The following is a 16,335-nucleotide window of genomic DNA, read 5'->3' as shown; positions in this document are numbered from 1 at the left end:
GAAACACTGCCCAGTCCTGAGCCATCCTTATAATCATTGCTATGCTTGAGCTCATTGTTGCAGCCACTGTGTCAATCCACCTCGTTGAGAGTCTTCCTCTTTCCTGCTGACCCTATACTCTGCCAAGCATGATGTCCTTCTCCAGGGACTGATCCCTCCTGACAACGTGTCCAAAGTATGTAGGACGCAGTCTCGCTATCGTTGCTTCAAATGAGCATTCTGGCTGTACTTCTTCTAAGACAGATTTGTTCGTTCTTTTGGCAGTCCATGGTATATTCAATATTCTTCGCCAACACCACAATTCAAAGGCATCAACTCTTCTTCAGTCTTCCTTATTCATTGTCCAGCTTTCACGTGCATATGATGCAGTTGAAAATACCATGGCTTGGGTCAGGCACACCTTAGTCTTCAAGGTGACATCTTTGCTCTTCATCACTTTAAAGAGGTCCTTTGCAGCAAATTTACCCAATGCAATGCGTCTTTTGATTTCTGGAGTGCTGCTTCCATAGCTGTTGATTATGGATCCAAGTAAAATGAAATCCTTGAGAACTTCAATCTTTTCTCCGTTAATTATGATGTTGCTCATTGGTCCAGTTGTGAGGATTTTTGTTTCCTTTATGTTGAGGTGCATTCCATACTGAAGGCTGTGGTCTTTGATCTTCATTAGTAAGTGCTTCAAGTCCTCTTCACTTTCAGCAAGCAAGGTCGTGTCATCTCCATAACATAGGTTGTTAATGAGTCTTCTACAAATCCTGATGCCTCATTCCTCTTCATGTAGTCCGGCTCCTTGTGTTATCTGCTCAGCATACAGACTGAATAGGTGTGGTGAAAGAATACAACCCTGATGCACGCCTTTCCTGACTTTAAACCAATCAGTATCCCCTTCTTCTGTCCGAACAACTGCCTCTTGATCTATGTAAAGGTTCCTCATGAGCACAATTAAGTGTTCTGGAATTCCCATTCTTTACAATGTTATCCATAATTTGTTATGATCCACACAGTTGAATGCCTTTGCATAGTCAATAAAACCCAGGTAAACATCCTTCTGGTATTCTCTGCTTTAAGCCAGGATCCATCTGACAAGCTAAGTATATTTAAAGAATTGCAAGAAGTTCAGTGTATGAGCCAGGTCTCTTTTATTGAAAGTGACAGAAACCTAACAAACCATTTTAAGCAAAAAGTAAGAAATTTATTGGCTAATGTAATCAGGAAGTCTCGCAATACATGTGCCTAGAAGTTTGACTGGATACAGGAGCTAAATGAATATAATCAAGACACTCTCCATCTTTTAGCCTTGCTTATCTTTGTTGGCTTCATTCATAGGAACACACTGTGGAAAAGATGGCCATTGGCAACTGTAGGCTTATATTGCCCTCAGAACTAGCAATCTTAGCAAAAAGAAAGCACTGTTCTTTCCTCGTAGCTCCAGCAAAATTTTTTAGGAGAACTTCAGCCAATCTGGCTTGAGTCACATAACCATCTTTAAATCAGTCACAGCAGCCATGGGACTATAATACTGTCATTGGCAAGATTTTGGTCATTTTCCTATCGCTGGATACAAGGGTGGAGACTAGAAACACATGGGCTGATAATTGGTGAAGAGTGGTTGTCCAAAGACATGCTGAGCAGATTTTCTTAAATGTCCTTTATATTCCACATCTCTGGTGCCCAGTGGTTCACATATACCCTTCTGCCCACTTATGAAAATGCCTCTGCCTAAGATATTACAGCTACCTATGTTGCCAAAAATATGTCCTCCATTCTCCAAAGGAAGAGGACCCAATGTATTGGCTAATTATTGCTTACATTTCCAAGGCCAGGGTCTCTGAGTGATGTGCATTCTTCTCAGTGATGCTTCAGTATACTTTTACATCTCAACTAACTAGTATATAATTTTGGAAAGAAAATAAGATATTAATTCCATTTAGAAAAACAGAGAATGGTAAACAACACAGAGTGACCCCAGGCTCATGGCCCTGTATCTAGAACAAAAGGAGTCATATATGCCAGTTCCCCATAACTATAAATCTGCTTTTTTAAATCACCTAATTTCTACTCCCTTAAACAGATGTGGAAAGGATTCTGGTAATTGGGATACTTCCGGCAGTGAACTGAGCGAAGGGGAATTAGAAAAGCACAGAAGGACCCTTTTGGAGCAACTGGATGATGATCAATAAATTATACCAAATATAAAAAAAAAAACAAAAAAAAAAAAACAGATGTATATATACACACTGAAAGGGAGAATCTTTGAGATACAGTCTCCAAAATACACATTCTCTGAAGCCAGGGGATTTTTAAAATTTTTTCGTGCCTAGTCGAAGAACACTGCCTGACACATGTTAACTATGTTTTGAATAATGAATTGATTTTCTTTAAGACACAAGAATCTTAAATGAATCAAATATATAGATTATAAATACCTAAAATGATACTTATTCAAACCTAAGCATCAAATAATTATCAGTCTGTTACCTCTAAAACCATCCAAAAATTAAACTTCACTGATTTTGTCTGAGGACAACTATAATGAATAAATTCTGCTTTCTCTCAAATTTTTAAAAATTGTTGCCTACCAAAAAGCAAATGGATATCTAACACACCAATCTAACACCCCAACTGCCTTTTTAAAATAGGTTTATTAAGGTATAATTGATATACAGTATTTATATTGTACGATTTGATAGTTTTTGACTTATGTATAACCCATGAAACTATCAACAAAGTCAAGATAGTGAACATGTCCATCAGACTCAAAAACATCCTTGTTCACCTTGGTAATCCCACCCTTCTGCTCCTCTGCCTCTCTCTAGACTACCATTCTGATCTTCTTTTTGTCACAATAGATTAATTTGTGTTTTCTGAAGTTTTAATATAAAATTTCATATAGTATGTACTCTTTTGTGTGTGTTGGGGGAGGGGCGGGGCCTGGCTTCTTGTACTTAGCATAATGCATTTGAGATTGATCCAGGTTACTACACCCAGGTGGTTCCATTTTATAGATATACCAAATTAGTTTACCCATTGGATTTATGTATCTGTGAATTGTTTATTTACCATTTTCAATTGTGAGGATTATATATTTCAGTAGAAAACAGAGACTTTATCACTCCTCTTGGAGAACTAGAATGCTCGGAGTACTATATATTTGCTCTGTTAGGAGATTGTAGCTTCTAAGCTTCTGGTTACCGCCAGAATAAGAATTACAATATTTTATTTTAAGATTTCCCAGGAAACTAATGGAATCTGTTAGCATTTGGTTCCAAGGCTCTCCTTTAAAATGCATCCAGCTTCAGTGATTAGAAACAATTAAACTTTGTTTTTACTGCAGAGAATGCTGAGTCAACTCTTTTTAGTATAGAAAACAGATGTGAGGGGTTTAAATATAGAACACACATTATTTTTAAAGCTACTTCAGTTTTCTGCTTCTTGGTCAAAATTGGTGATCAAACTATTTGTATTAAAAAAAAAATTTTTTTTTTTTTTAGAAGTCAGGCTACAATTCCTTTTTTCTCACTTAAGCATTACATTTTCAACTGTGATGTAATAACCTAGCTGAGATAATGAAGCACATTACAGGAGAAAATATTTTGACTTTCAAATGTTTTCCAAATTATTTTAAATTTAAATTAAAAGGTAATTAGAGTATCTTTATCATATTTTTGTTTTTACTTTTCTTCCAGTATAGTTTTATGTCTGTAATTAAAAAAAATAAAAGCGTAGACTCTGAATTATACTTTTTATCTTTCAGTCTATAAGCTTTCTGAAATGTAGCTACTTGGCAAAGAAGTTCAGGTCCTGTCATTTGATTTTACATTTAAACAGTAAATTTGAGTGTTTAAAGAAAAAAGATTTATTTTATAGAAATATGTTATTAAAATTCAGGTTATTTGGTCTAACTTTGATATATTTTTAAAATGTATTATTGAAAAGGTGAGCTCTCTACTTGGCAGCAACCCAGGTATGAATTTTTCAAATAATGAAATGTTCTTTGGTCAAGTTTCTAAGCTATCCTATGTGAGAAGGAAACAGTTTTTTTCCTCTTTTAGTAACTGTCCCAATAAGTTTCTTGAGATTTTCAAGTTTTATATTTAAAATTAAAGCTTTAATGTTAATATTAAAATTATTATAGCACAAGATTATATTTGTTGACATCGGTTGTTTCCTATTCCTCTTGTCTTTGGCGCTTAATGCCTTTTAAGGATCCCTTTACTGATATTTTAAAAAATATCAGAGACTTACACATATACTCAGTATTCCAAGCTTGCCCAGAAGTCACCTCAATAACTTTTTTCTTACTGTTTTACTATAAACACAGACACACAAAACTATATGAAATAAATGTATGACTAAATTATTATAAGGTTGACTTTCTTGTAACAACTACCCCAAACACAAAAAACCAAACCTATTGCTGTCAACTTGATTCCAACTCATAACAACCCTGTGGGACAGAGTAGAACTGCCCCATAGGGTTTCCAAGGAGTGGCTGGTGGATTCAAACTGCCAGCCTTTGGTTAGCAGCCAAACTCTTAGCCACTGTGCCACCAGAGCGCCTGTAACAACCACACAGGTCTCAAGTAGAACTTTGCAGTTTCCCCCAGAAGCCTTTATGTGTCCCAACCCAAACACAAGCCCCTCTCTCCTCCCAAAAGTAACCGGTTCTTTGTTGTTTCTCTTTTATAATTTATCACTGAAGCGTGCACCTTTAAAAAGTGGAGTTTAATCTGGCCTTTTGTTTGTTTGTTTTATTTGCCATTTTGTAATATACAAATTCTCTCTGCATTCCTTTTTCTCCCCTTACAATTTAGTTGTTGAAGAACCCAGTCATTTGACCTGTAGAGTTTCCCACAGTGTGGATTTTGCTAATTATATTCTCATGGTATATTTTCATGTGTTTCTCAGTCCTCTGTATTTCCTGAAAATTGGTAGTTACATACAGAGGGTTGATCAGATTCAGATTTGTTTGTTTTCGGCAAGACTACAAGTGGTGGTGTGTTCTTTCATTAGAAAGAGCATAATGTCTAACAATGTCTTTTTTTGTGATGTTAGCGACATTAATACTCAGTGCCTAAGTCCGTTAGATTATTTGGGGAGTTGCAAAATGGTGATATTCTTATTCTGATATTTCTTTTTCATTTATTGGCTGGAGTACATCCCCTCATCTACTATTTGGTTGCTAGTAACATGGTACATAATTACACTATATTACAGAGTAGAACTACCCCACGGGATTTCCTAGGAGCCGTGGTAGTGCACTGGTTAAGAGCTTGACCACTAACCAAAATGTTGGCAGTTCAAATCCACCGGCCACTCTTTAGAAACCCTACGGGGCGGTTCTACTCTGTCCTATAGGGTTGCTATGAGTTGGAATCAACTCGACGGCAGTGGGTTTTTTGTTTTTTTGTTTGTTTGTTTTATAATCTTTATGGGAGCAGATTGCCAGGTCTTTCCTCCCGTGGAGCAGCTGGTGGGTTCCAACTGCCTACCTTTTGCTTAGCAGTTGAGCATTTAACCACTACACCAAATAGGCTTGCTGTGAGTTGGAATCGGCACACAACCATAACAACAATATAGTACATGGACTCCCTGGGTGGTGTAAACAGTTAACATACTCAGCTGCTACCCAAAAGATTGGAAGTTTGAATCCACACAGAAGTGTTTTGGAAGAAAGTCCTGGCATTCTGCTTCCAAAAAATCAGCCATTGAAAACTCTGTGGAGCACAGCTCTACTCTGACACACATCATGTCACCATGAGTCTAAATCAACTAGATAGCAACTAATTGTTTTAATATATGTCATGGATTGAATTGTGTCCCCTAAAAAATCTCAACTCAGCTGGGCCATGATTCTCAATTTTATGTGATTTTCCTATATGTTGTAAATCCTATCACTGTGATATAATAAGATGGATTAGTGGCAGTTATATTGATGAGGTCTACAAGATTAGGTAGTGTCTTAAGCCAATCTCTTTTGAGATTTAAAAGAGAGAAGTGGGCAGAGAGGCATGGGGACCTCATACCAACAAGAAAGCAGTGCCAAGAGCAGAGCACGTCCTTTGAACATGAGGTTCCTGTGCTGAGATGCTCCCAGACCAAGAAAAGACTGATTAGAAGGACTTCCTCCAGACCTGACAGAAAGAAAGCCTTCCCCTGGAGCCGGCACCCTGAATTCAGACTTATAGCCTACTGGACTGTGAGAGAATAAACTTCTCTTTGTTAAAGCCATCTGCTTGTGGTATTTCTGTTATAGCAGCACTAAATGACTAAGACAATAGAGTACATATAGAAAAGGAAGAATAAATGTTTGATTCTTTTCCAGTGTTCAAGATAATGAATTGACCCTTTCATCTCCTGAACAGGATAGTTTTTTGTTTTGCTTTTCAGTATCATTATGATTTTATGAATATAAACATATTTGATGTATTTCAAAAAAAAAAAAACAAACCCAGGGCTGTCAAATCGATTCCGACTTATAGTGACCCTATAGGACAGAGTAGAACTGCCCCATAGAGTTTCCAAGGAGCACCTGGCAGATTTGAACTGCTGACCCTTTGGTTGGCAGCCATAGCACTTAACCACTATGCCACCGTATTTCAGTCCATTGCAATTATTATACATATTAAAGTCCATATTGTCCCATACCTGGCCAGTGGGATCGTCTTCAAGATTTCACTGAGCTATTTTAATATGACCTGAGTTTTGATGCCTTTGATAGCTTTCTGCTATGGCATGGTGTTCCAGGCTCACGTAGAGGATGGACAGGAATTATGAAATCTCTCCATGGGAATGCTCTGAACCAGTGGTTGTAAACAGCTACCCAGAGGCCAGACATAGTACCCTTTTGTTAAAAGAATCAAACAAGTCATTCATTCAACATAAAGTTTATTTGTTTTTAGCACTTACTATATGCTAGCTGTTCTATTAGTTTCTGGGGATGTAGTAATGAATAAAACATAAAACTGCTTCAAGGAGTTTGCAATCACATGAGGAAGACAAAGGAAGCCATAACACTATGTTAAATGACTTCATAGGGCTCCAGTATCCTGTGCAAGTTCATAGAAGGGACCTGACTCAGGGTGTGGGGGTCAAAAAAAGATCCGTAAGTAATATATTATTCAATCTTTTATTTAAAATGTAAGTGTTTCAGGCGAAGAAAGATAAAACAAGATTATTCAAGACAGAAACAATATGGGCAAAATTCCCAAAGTAAAAGAGAATGTACACTTTCAAAATACTGAATGCTAGATGGAAGGGAATAAAGTAGAGAGATAAATAGAGACCAATCCATGAAGACCTTGTAACCATGTGTTAAAGACCTTGGATTTTATTCTGAGGCCAGTAACATAGGAGCATGATCAGATTTTCATAGAATGATCCGTCTGATTACAGAGTGAAAAAGGGGGATGGGAACAAGAATAAAAGCAAAGAGAGGAGTTTGGAGGCTGGTAGAGTAAACTGGGCTAAAGACAGTAGTTTGTGCTAGCTTAGTGGCAGCAGGAATTGAGAAAAGTGGCTCAGACTGACAGGGAATTAACAGGTGAAATGAACGGGCTTCATGAATGATTGGACAATGGTGGTGGTGGTAAGGCAAAAGCGCTCAGAGATGATGTACAGCTTTTTCACTTGGAAATTGGCAGGTAGGGGTAAGATTCATTGAAATAGTGGGCCCAGGATGAGAGAGGAGAAGGTATAATGGAAAGATGATGAGTTCAATTTTGGACTACTAGTTAGCAGAAACCCTGGTGGAATAATGGTTAAATGCTATGGCAGCTAACCAAAAGGTTGGCAGTTCAAATCCACCAGGCGCTCCTTGGGACCACTATGGGGCAGTTCTACTCTGTCCTATAGGGTTGCTATTAGTCGGAATCGACTCGATGGCAATGGGTTTAGTTAGTGGCAGAGTGGAAACTAAAAAACGAGTATTTTATTAAAGTTCAGAGGAATTTTCCCTCATTAAGCATACTAACAAAGAATGTGTTAGAAAGGATATGAAATTATCAGGAACAGAATCTAATTTTTTTGTTGTTGCCATGTTGGCAAACTTTAACATAGAAGAACATGATTCCCTTTAATTAATAAAGCATTCAACCACAGCCTGTATTAAACGTTCTATTCCAAAACTTCCAGAAATGTAATCCTGTTACCAGTTTTTCTGTTTCCAGTGCGTTTTCTCTTGCTAAAAATGTCACTAAGCAACTTTTTTCTCCACAGAATCCAAGTTTTAAATCAATGAGCCCTGATGGTGCAGTGATTAAGCTCTTGGTTGTTAACAGAAAGGTCGGTGGTTTGAATCCACCAGCTGCTCTGTGGGAGAAAGACGTGGCAGTCTGCTTCCATAAAGATTACAGCCTCAGAAATCCTATGCGGCAATTCTTCTTTGCTTTTAAAGATGCTGGTTCTTATATTTTCCTTTTTATTCCTTTGTCCCTGTCAATTTTCCTGTGAAACTTTATTTTTACAATTTTTATTATAATTTTATATGTGTGGGAAACACTGAAACAGCTTTTTTCTGTGACAAAATCAATATAAGTGAAACCACAATTATTAGTTTATTATCGGTATTAAAATAGATCAAGATGTATTAAAACTAATTATTTCTGTGAGATTTTAATCTAACCATCTTATTAGAACAACATTCTAGGCCTTTTCCCAGCCCAGATTTTACTTAACACTCTGTTCCATTTCTATTTCTTGAGCCAATTGCTTTAGACTGCAAAATTATAACTTCCGAAAAGGTAGAACTATGATTCTTATGCAATATAACACAAACATGGATCAAAGATTTTATGCAACTCATTGATTTATCATGGCCAGTAAGATGTAAAGACCAGTTTAAAGAACATTTGAGAAGCTAAGCACATATAAACAATTAAATATGGGAATGCTAGGATAAAATACCTGGGTTAGATACAAACCTGGTTGTTGTTGTTGTTAGGTGCTGTTGAGTAGGTTCCAACTTATAGCAGCCCCATGTACAACAGAATGAAACACTGCCCAGCCCTGCACCATTCTCACAATCATTGTTATATTTGAGCCCATTGTTGCAGTCACTGTGTCACTCTTATTTCATTGAGAGTCTTCCTCTCTTTTGCTGACCTTCTTCTTTACCAAGCATGATGTCCTTTTCTAGGAACTGGTCCCTCCTGATAACATGTCCAAAGTATGTGAGATATAGTCTCGCCATCCTTGCTTCTAAGGAATATTCTGGCTGTATTTCTTCCAAGACAGATTTGTCCACTCTTTTGGCAGTCCATGGTATATATTCAGTATTCTTCACCAATACCACAATTCAAAGGTGTCAGTTGTTTAGTCTTCCTTATTCATCATCCGGCCTCCACATGCATATAAGGCGATTGAAAACAGCGTGACTTGGTCAGGCACAACTTAGTCTTCAAGGTGACATCTTTGCTTTTCAACGCTTTAGAGAGGTCTTTTGCAGCAGATTTGCCCGTTGCAATTCGTCTTTGATTTCTTGACTGCTGCTACTGTGCTCATTGATTGGGGGATCCAAGTAAAACAAAATCCTTGACAACTTCAGTCTTTTCTCCGTTTATCTTGATGTTGCTTATTGGTCCAGTTGTGAGGATTTTTGTTTTCTTTTTGTTGTGTAATCCGTACTGAAGGCTATGGTCTTTGGTCTTCATCAGTAAGTGCTTCAAGTCCTCTTCACTTTCAGCAAGCAAGGTTGTGTCATCTGCATAACACAGGTTGTTAATGAGTCTTCCTCTAATCCTGATGCCCCAGTCTTCTTCATATAGTCCACCTTCTCAGATTATTTGCTCAGCATACAGATTGAATAGGTATGGTGAAAGGATACAGCCCTGACGCACACCTTTCCTGACTTTAAGCCACACAGTATCCCCTTGATCTGTTTGAATGTCTACCTCTTGATCTATGTGTAGGTTCCTCATGATCACAACTAACAGACCTGGTTAATAGCCTACATATTAATCCATAATCTTTGGGATTATGTTTTCACCAGACAGGAGTTGTTTGCATTTCTACCAGAAGTTATTTGCAAATCTACAAGTTAACAAATAGTGAGTAAAGAATGAGTCAAACAAAGTATATTCTCCTAATCCTCCAGTGGCCCTGTGTCCCATATGGCACTGAAAGGACATGTCACACCTCTTTCCTTCCAAGCTGTGGGTAATTTTTAAATTAAGATTTCCACTTTCATAGACTGAACTAGGGGATTTATTTTGAGTCTGAGAATTGCTTATGAATGACTGATGAAGTAATTTTTTAGTATGATTTATAAATTTTATATTCCAATCTTAAACAACTGCTTAATTTAATGAGTCTTTAATATTGCATTTTTGAGAAGTATAAGTTGCTTTAACTTGACCTAAAATAAAGACAAAGGGAATTTTTAGATGCTTAATAGATTTAAGCCAAGTTGCTACAGAATAAAATGTCTACTTTTTTATATTCCTTAGGGTTTTCCAGGAGATATTGGGATTCCTGGACAAAACGGCCCTGAAGGACCAAAGGTAAAAAGAAAATGAACAAAGCACTATACTAAAGAGCTGTGATGTCTAGAGTTTTCTAACCTCAAATCTCAATAAATGGGGGGAAAAAAAAAGATTTTACAGGTATCAGAACATTTGTGTATACTTTGAGCCATCTCTGGTGCATTTAATAAACTTTGTGCAATTTGTTTCAACATGACCAGGAAATAGTTTACATGTCTGCTTATTCCTTGGGTACCCTTTGTTTATTAGGAGTACATTATCAAATCTCTTGGGTTCAGGTAATTGAACATGATTTTCGTGGCTTAGTATAGGCTTAGATTAGGGTGACGATATTCGAAAAGCGAGTAAATCACTCAAAAAGAATTACTTAGAAGAGATTTAAAAATCCCTAAAAAGCCATAGCATACAATAAATGGATGCAATTTTTGTAGCCACAAAAACTCTATAGGGCTCATAAAATATCCAGTGATTAAAATAAAGCCTTGTGGTATCCTGGGACCACTCCATAGCACAAAAAACCTGAAGAAACATAAGCATTCTTAACTGCCTTTGCTGTTGTTGTGTATGTATGCTAGGGATTATTCATAGAAAAATCTTAAATACCAAGTTTTGCCAGCCAGGCTGGTGTAGAACGGACATTGTACGCAAATAAAGCATTGTTAATAAAGACATGGAAGGATGAGATGGCCTGAAGTTTGGAAGATTGGCAAGTTATGAAGTGTAGCTGGTATGGGAGGTATTGTGAGTGGAGAGAAAATGATACATAATAAGATGAAGCTGGAAAGATAATTAAAAATAGCTGTATTTGTTAGTGGAGCCCTGGTGGCACAGTGGGTAAGGGATCGGCTGCTAACCAAAAGGTCTGCAGTTCTAATCTACCAACTGCTCCTTGGAAACACTATGGGGGAGAGTTCTACTCTGTCTTACAGGGTCTCTGTGAGTTGAAATCAACTTGACAATGGGTTTGGGTTTGGTTTGGTTATATTTGTTAGTGTACTCCAGTGTCTAGTACTGTTGTTATCAGTTGCTGTCAAGTCAACTCCAACTCATGGTGACCTTATGTATAACAGAAGAAAGCATTGCCCAGTCCTGTGCCATCTTCCAGTGCTGTATCAGGCAATAGTCTGTTGGGTTTTCATTGACTAGTTTTTAGAAGCAGATCACCAGGCCTTTCTTATAAGTCTGCCTTAGTCTGGAAGCTCTGCTGAAACCTGTCCACTGTGGGTAGCCCTGCTGGTATTTGAAATACCAATGACATAACTTCCAACATCATAGCAACACACAAGCCACTACGCTACAACAAACTGAAAACTTGGTGGTGGGTCTAGTCTAGTACTATAGTAAATGCTTTATAAATATTATCTCACTTAATCTTTACAACAACATTTGAGGTAGATATTCTCCACATGGTAAAGTTATTTACTCAAAGTCATATAACTATCAAATGATGTGGCCAGGATTCTAACCCAGATATGATTTCAAAGTCTGAGCTCTTTACCACTTACTTGGCTTTGGGACTAAATTGTGGAGAACATTCAATACGATGCCAAATAGTTTTATTTATCCTGTAGGCATCATGAAGCAATCAAAATTTAAGTGTAAGGTGTGTTAGGTGGTTCATGTTTTAAAAAGATGGAGGATGATTTAGAGAGGGAATAAATTGAAGGCAGGAGGATGAGCTAGAAAATTCTAGGCAAGAAATGATAAAGATCTGAAATAGGGCATGCATTTAGTCAGCAAATATTTATTGACTCTTATGCCAACAGCCATTGTGTTAGGGCCCCAAAGATGAAAAGCCCTAATACCCACCTTCAAGAAACTTACCGTCTAGGGAAATATATGCAGGGAAACCTTTATAATAATGATAACCCAAAAACCCAAACCACTGCCATCGAGTTGATTCCAACTTATAGTGACCCTATAGGACAGAGTAGAACTGCTGCATAGGGTTTCCAAGGTTGTAAATCTTTTACAGAAGCAGACTGCCACATCTTTCTCCCATGCAGTGGCTGGTGGGTTCAAACCGATGACATTTCAGTTAGCACCTGAGTGCTTTAATCACTGTACTACCAGGGATCCTATAATAACCATAGTGAATAATACATAATATGTAATACTGTGAGAAAGCAGGATTGGGGGAGTCAGATTATGCTTTGCAGAGATGGTAACACTTGAGCTGACATGATAAATGAGTGGAAATTTGCAAAGCAGAGAAGCAGGATGTATGGCATTCAGGAAAGGGAAACTTGTGAAGCTATGGAGGTGCAACAGTTGGGGCACATTTATGCTAAAATATTATTGTTTCTCTGAAATTCAAATTTAACCTGATATCCTGATTTTTTTTTTCTGACATCCCTATTGGCCTACAAGAAGCGTATCCCTCTATGTTGCGCTTCTTTCCTCCTTCCTTTCCATCTCCTTGGAAGTACTCTTCCTCCTGTTCAGTCTTCACATATGTTTTGCATCAGACTTTCTGCTGACTCCTGAATGACCTCATACCATCAATTATCACCTTCATCCTGATCTTTCCTTTGACTCGATATTTCCTCTTTGTTCTTAAAGTCATTCCCTTTGCCAATGTTGTAATTTAGACCCTCTTTATTTCCCCTTGGATTAGCATAATAGCAGTTTAATTGTTCTTCTTTCCTCTAGTCTGGCATTTCTTCAAATCTGCCTCCATGTTGCTGATGGAATAATCTTGTAAAGTATAGATATCATCATGTCACTCTGGTACTTAAATCCTTGAGTTATCTCTACAGCTTCCAGGTTAAGGCTTATACTTCTTTACTTTTCACACAGGGTTCTTTATGACCTAATTCTCTGTTTCACTCTATAGCCACATCTACCATCACTCTTCTAAAAACATCATTCATTTCAGCCAAACTGTTTAAAGTACCAAACCATGATGTGCTTGTGCAAATCTCATAGTGTTATGCATGCTGTTCTCTTTGTCTGGATATCTCTCTACCTTTCTGTGACTGTCTTCACCCAGCTGATGCCTACACATTAAATATCATGTTCCACAGGAAGCTTTCCCTTATCCTTTCAAATCTAATTGAGATACCCCTTCCAGAAAAAAAAAAAAATCTATCGAGCGCTTATCTTCTTATAATTTATGATTCGCTTATCTGTGTCTTAGACTCTAAGCTTTTTGAGAGAAGGGACCATGTCTTTTTTAAATTTTATATTCAAAATGACTAGAATAATATCCATAGAACCTAGTAGGAACTCAGTATATGTTAATTTAATGCATGATGGATTTAATGATTGCATTTAAAAAAGATATTTTAGAAGTAAAAACAATACAGCTTTGTAACTGATTAAATAAAATTGATAGAAGAAAGAGAAGTCAGGGATGGATCTGAGTCTTCTGAGTTGGGCGGTGACTTATGTCTGTGGCTGAAATAGCGAACTCAGGAGGTTTGGAGCAGATTTGGAGGATGGGGATGATAATACATTTGATTCCAGATATATTTAGTTTGAGATTGAGATACCTATTTGACATCTAGGTAGAAATAATCAATAGCTAGTAATAAACCAACCAGGAAAGTCGAAATAGTAGCATGAAGGGCAAAAGAGAGAGAGAGAGTGTGTGCGTGTGTTTAAAGAATGCATTTGAGGATTTCTCCTGTCTAGTTTAGCCTTTTACCTACTGATGCTTAGGAGCTTGAACTTGATAAACATGATACATATAAAAACATTCATTTACCCATTCGTTCAATAATTCACTTCATTCAACATTTATTGAGTCTCTCCTACGCTTTAGGCCAAGCACTAAATATGAGCTTATAAAGATTTCTGAGTTATGATCCCTCCTTTTGATGAGTTTACAGTTTAGTGAGAGTGATAAAAAAAAAAAAAATCACAATACATTGTAAGAAGTGTTACATAATAGAGTTGCTGAAGTGCTATGAGACTCTAGACAATTGAACAACAGATTCTGTCTTGGGAAATACTTCAGAAGGAAATGATATTTGAGCTCCATGTTATTAAGTATGTGTATCTTACTGGGTGAGGAACTTCCAAAATTCTTTAGTCTGGAGATTTTAATTCTTTTCAAGTTTTGTCAAGAAAAATGTCAAGGAACTAAAAAAAGCCTACTGACCTCTTTAATATTATTGTGATAATGGTCCTTAAAATTTCTTTCTACTCTTTAATCTTAAAATTAGAATGTTAAAAGTGGGGCAAAAAGACTGAAAATTAGACATTTTTCTGAATACAATAGTTTAATTTCCAGCGTGTAATAATGACTTTGAGAATTACTTTAAATATATGCAATATATAGGGGCTTGTAACAGCAGTGGCAACATGACACTAATTGATCACTGCATCACTGAATTTTAAAAACAGTATCTTAGAAGGGATGATTTTATCAAAAGAATCTGAAAATTTAAAAGGAATAGAGGAAAAAGAAGGAAAAAAGGAACATGATTTTATATTTTGTAGGTTGAGCAGGAGCTGTTTTTCTCTCTTTTCTTGGTCATTCCAATTTGTCTTGAAATTGTTTCTAGAAATGGGAAAAACAAAGGCAAACATACTGACCCTATTAACTCGATGTGTTTCTTTAGCTGTATACATTATATCATGGAAGCATCTGAAAACTTCTGTCATTTTCATGTATGTGTCTTGTTTTGTAAGTGGGGATAATATAAATTCTTGAAGCTCTGTTGAGGCTTTACAAGGTGGTCATCAAGAAAATCACATGCATTCTATTTACAATACACAGTTACCCTAATTGCAAACAAATTGGGTTCTCTCCTGAGCAGTTTGGCACAGACCTAAAGAAGCCTTTCATTTTCCATTCTTTTTCAACCCGTTGACTCAAAACCTCAAACTAGGATTGGAGGCTTGTGTTAATTATGGTTCTATTTGAGTGTGGGGTTATGTGTGTGTATATATATGTGTGTGTATAGATATAAAACATACTTCAGTAAGCCTTCTTTGAGAGCTACCCAATTTGGCAGTCTGCATCCAATAACATTAAAAAACCACATCTTTTGCAGCTTATTGCAGAAAGTAAGAGCAACCAATAAATATTCTCTGTTCTTCAGTAAACAGGAATAATTTAGTTGTTGCTATAAAGGCTTGTTCTTTTTTTTTTTATAAAGGCTTGTGTTGTTATTTTGGCTATGGAATTGGGGATGTTAAAACAAGGCATTATTCCCTCTTGCATAGCAGCCTTGATAAATTTTCAGAGAAAGGCTGCTATTTGTGAGATTATATTGCAGAATATATGGAAATAACTTTAGCACTGAACTCTTACAACATGTCATGTGTTTATCTGTGTACTAGTTGCTGTTAAGTTGATTTCGACCCATGGAAACCCCGTGTGTGAGTAGAACTGTACTCTGTAGGGTTTTCGATGGCTGATTTTTCAAAAGTAGATCACCAAGCCTTTCTTCTGAGGTGCCTCTGGGTGGACCCACATCACCAAACTTTCAATTAGCAGCTAAACATGTTCACTGTTTGCACCATCCATGAACCTCCATTTCTCTGTATAAAGGCGAGCTAACTTAGAAAGAAGATGCATAACTCTAGACAGTTCTCCAAAATGACCTTGACCCAGCCCTGAATACTTACATTCCATATCCCAAATCAGGATTTTATACACAGATTTTTCTTTACATTAACCATTTTATTCTCCAGGTGGCACTTAATCAGCCAAGAAATATTTATTGAGCTTATACAATGGGCTGGGTACTATGTTAAACAACGACTTGGAAACAACATTAAAACAGGATTTTCTGTCTACTAGGAACTTGTAATCCTCTGGAGACATGCAATTTTCACATGTGAAAATAAACATAACTAGACAGCATATGATAAGTGAGAAATAAGGAACTCAGAGAGGAGAATA

The 16,335-nt window shown here is 36.9% G+C and overlaps 1 protein-coding gene across 1 annotated transcript in view; it reads left to right on the top strand.

Annotated features, from left to right (window-relative positions):
• The window catches only part of COL24A1 (collagen type XXIV alpha 1 chain), a 364,074-nt gene that overhangs the window by 130,227 nt on the left and 217,512 nt on the right, over window positions 1–16,335 (top strand). Inside the window, exon 19 of the mRNA XM_064279962.1 lies at window positions 10,443–10,496. Within this exon, the coding sequence (XP_064136032.1) occupies window positions 10,443–10,496 (54 nt within the window). The remainder of the gene's footprint in view (window positions 1–10,442; window positions 10,497–16,335) is intronic.

This window comes from Loxodonta africana, chromosome 3, assembly GCF_030014295.1.
Source record: "Loxodonta africana isolate mLoxAfr1 chromosome 3, mLoxAfr1.hap2, whole genome shotgun sequence".
NCBI lineage: Eukaryota > Metazoa > Chordata > Mammalia > Proboscidea > Elephantidae > Loxodonta > Loxodonta africana.
This window is presented reverse-complemented; position numbering and strand designations above follow the sequence as displayed.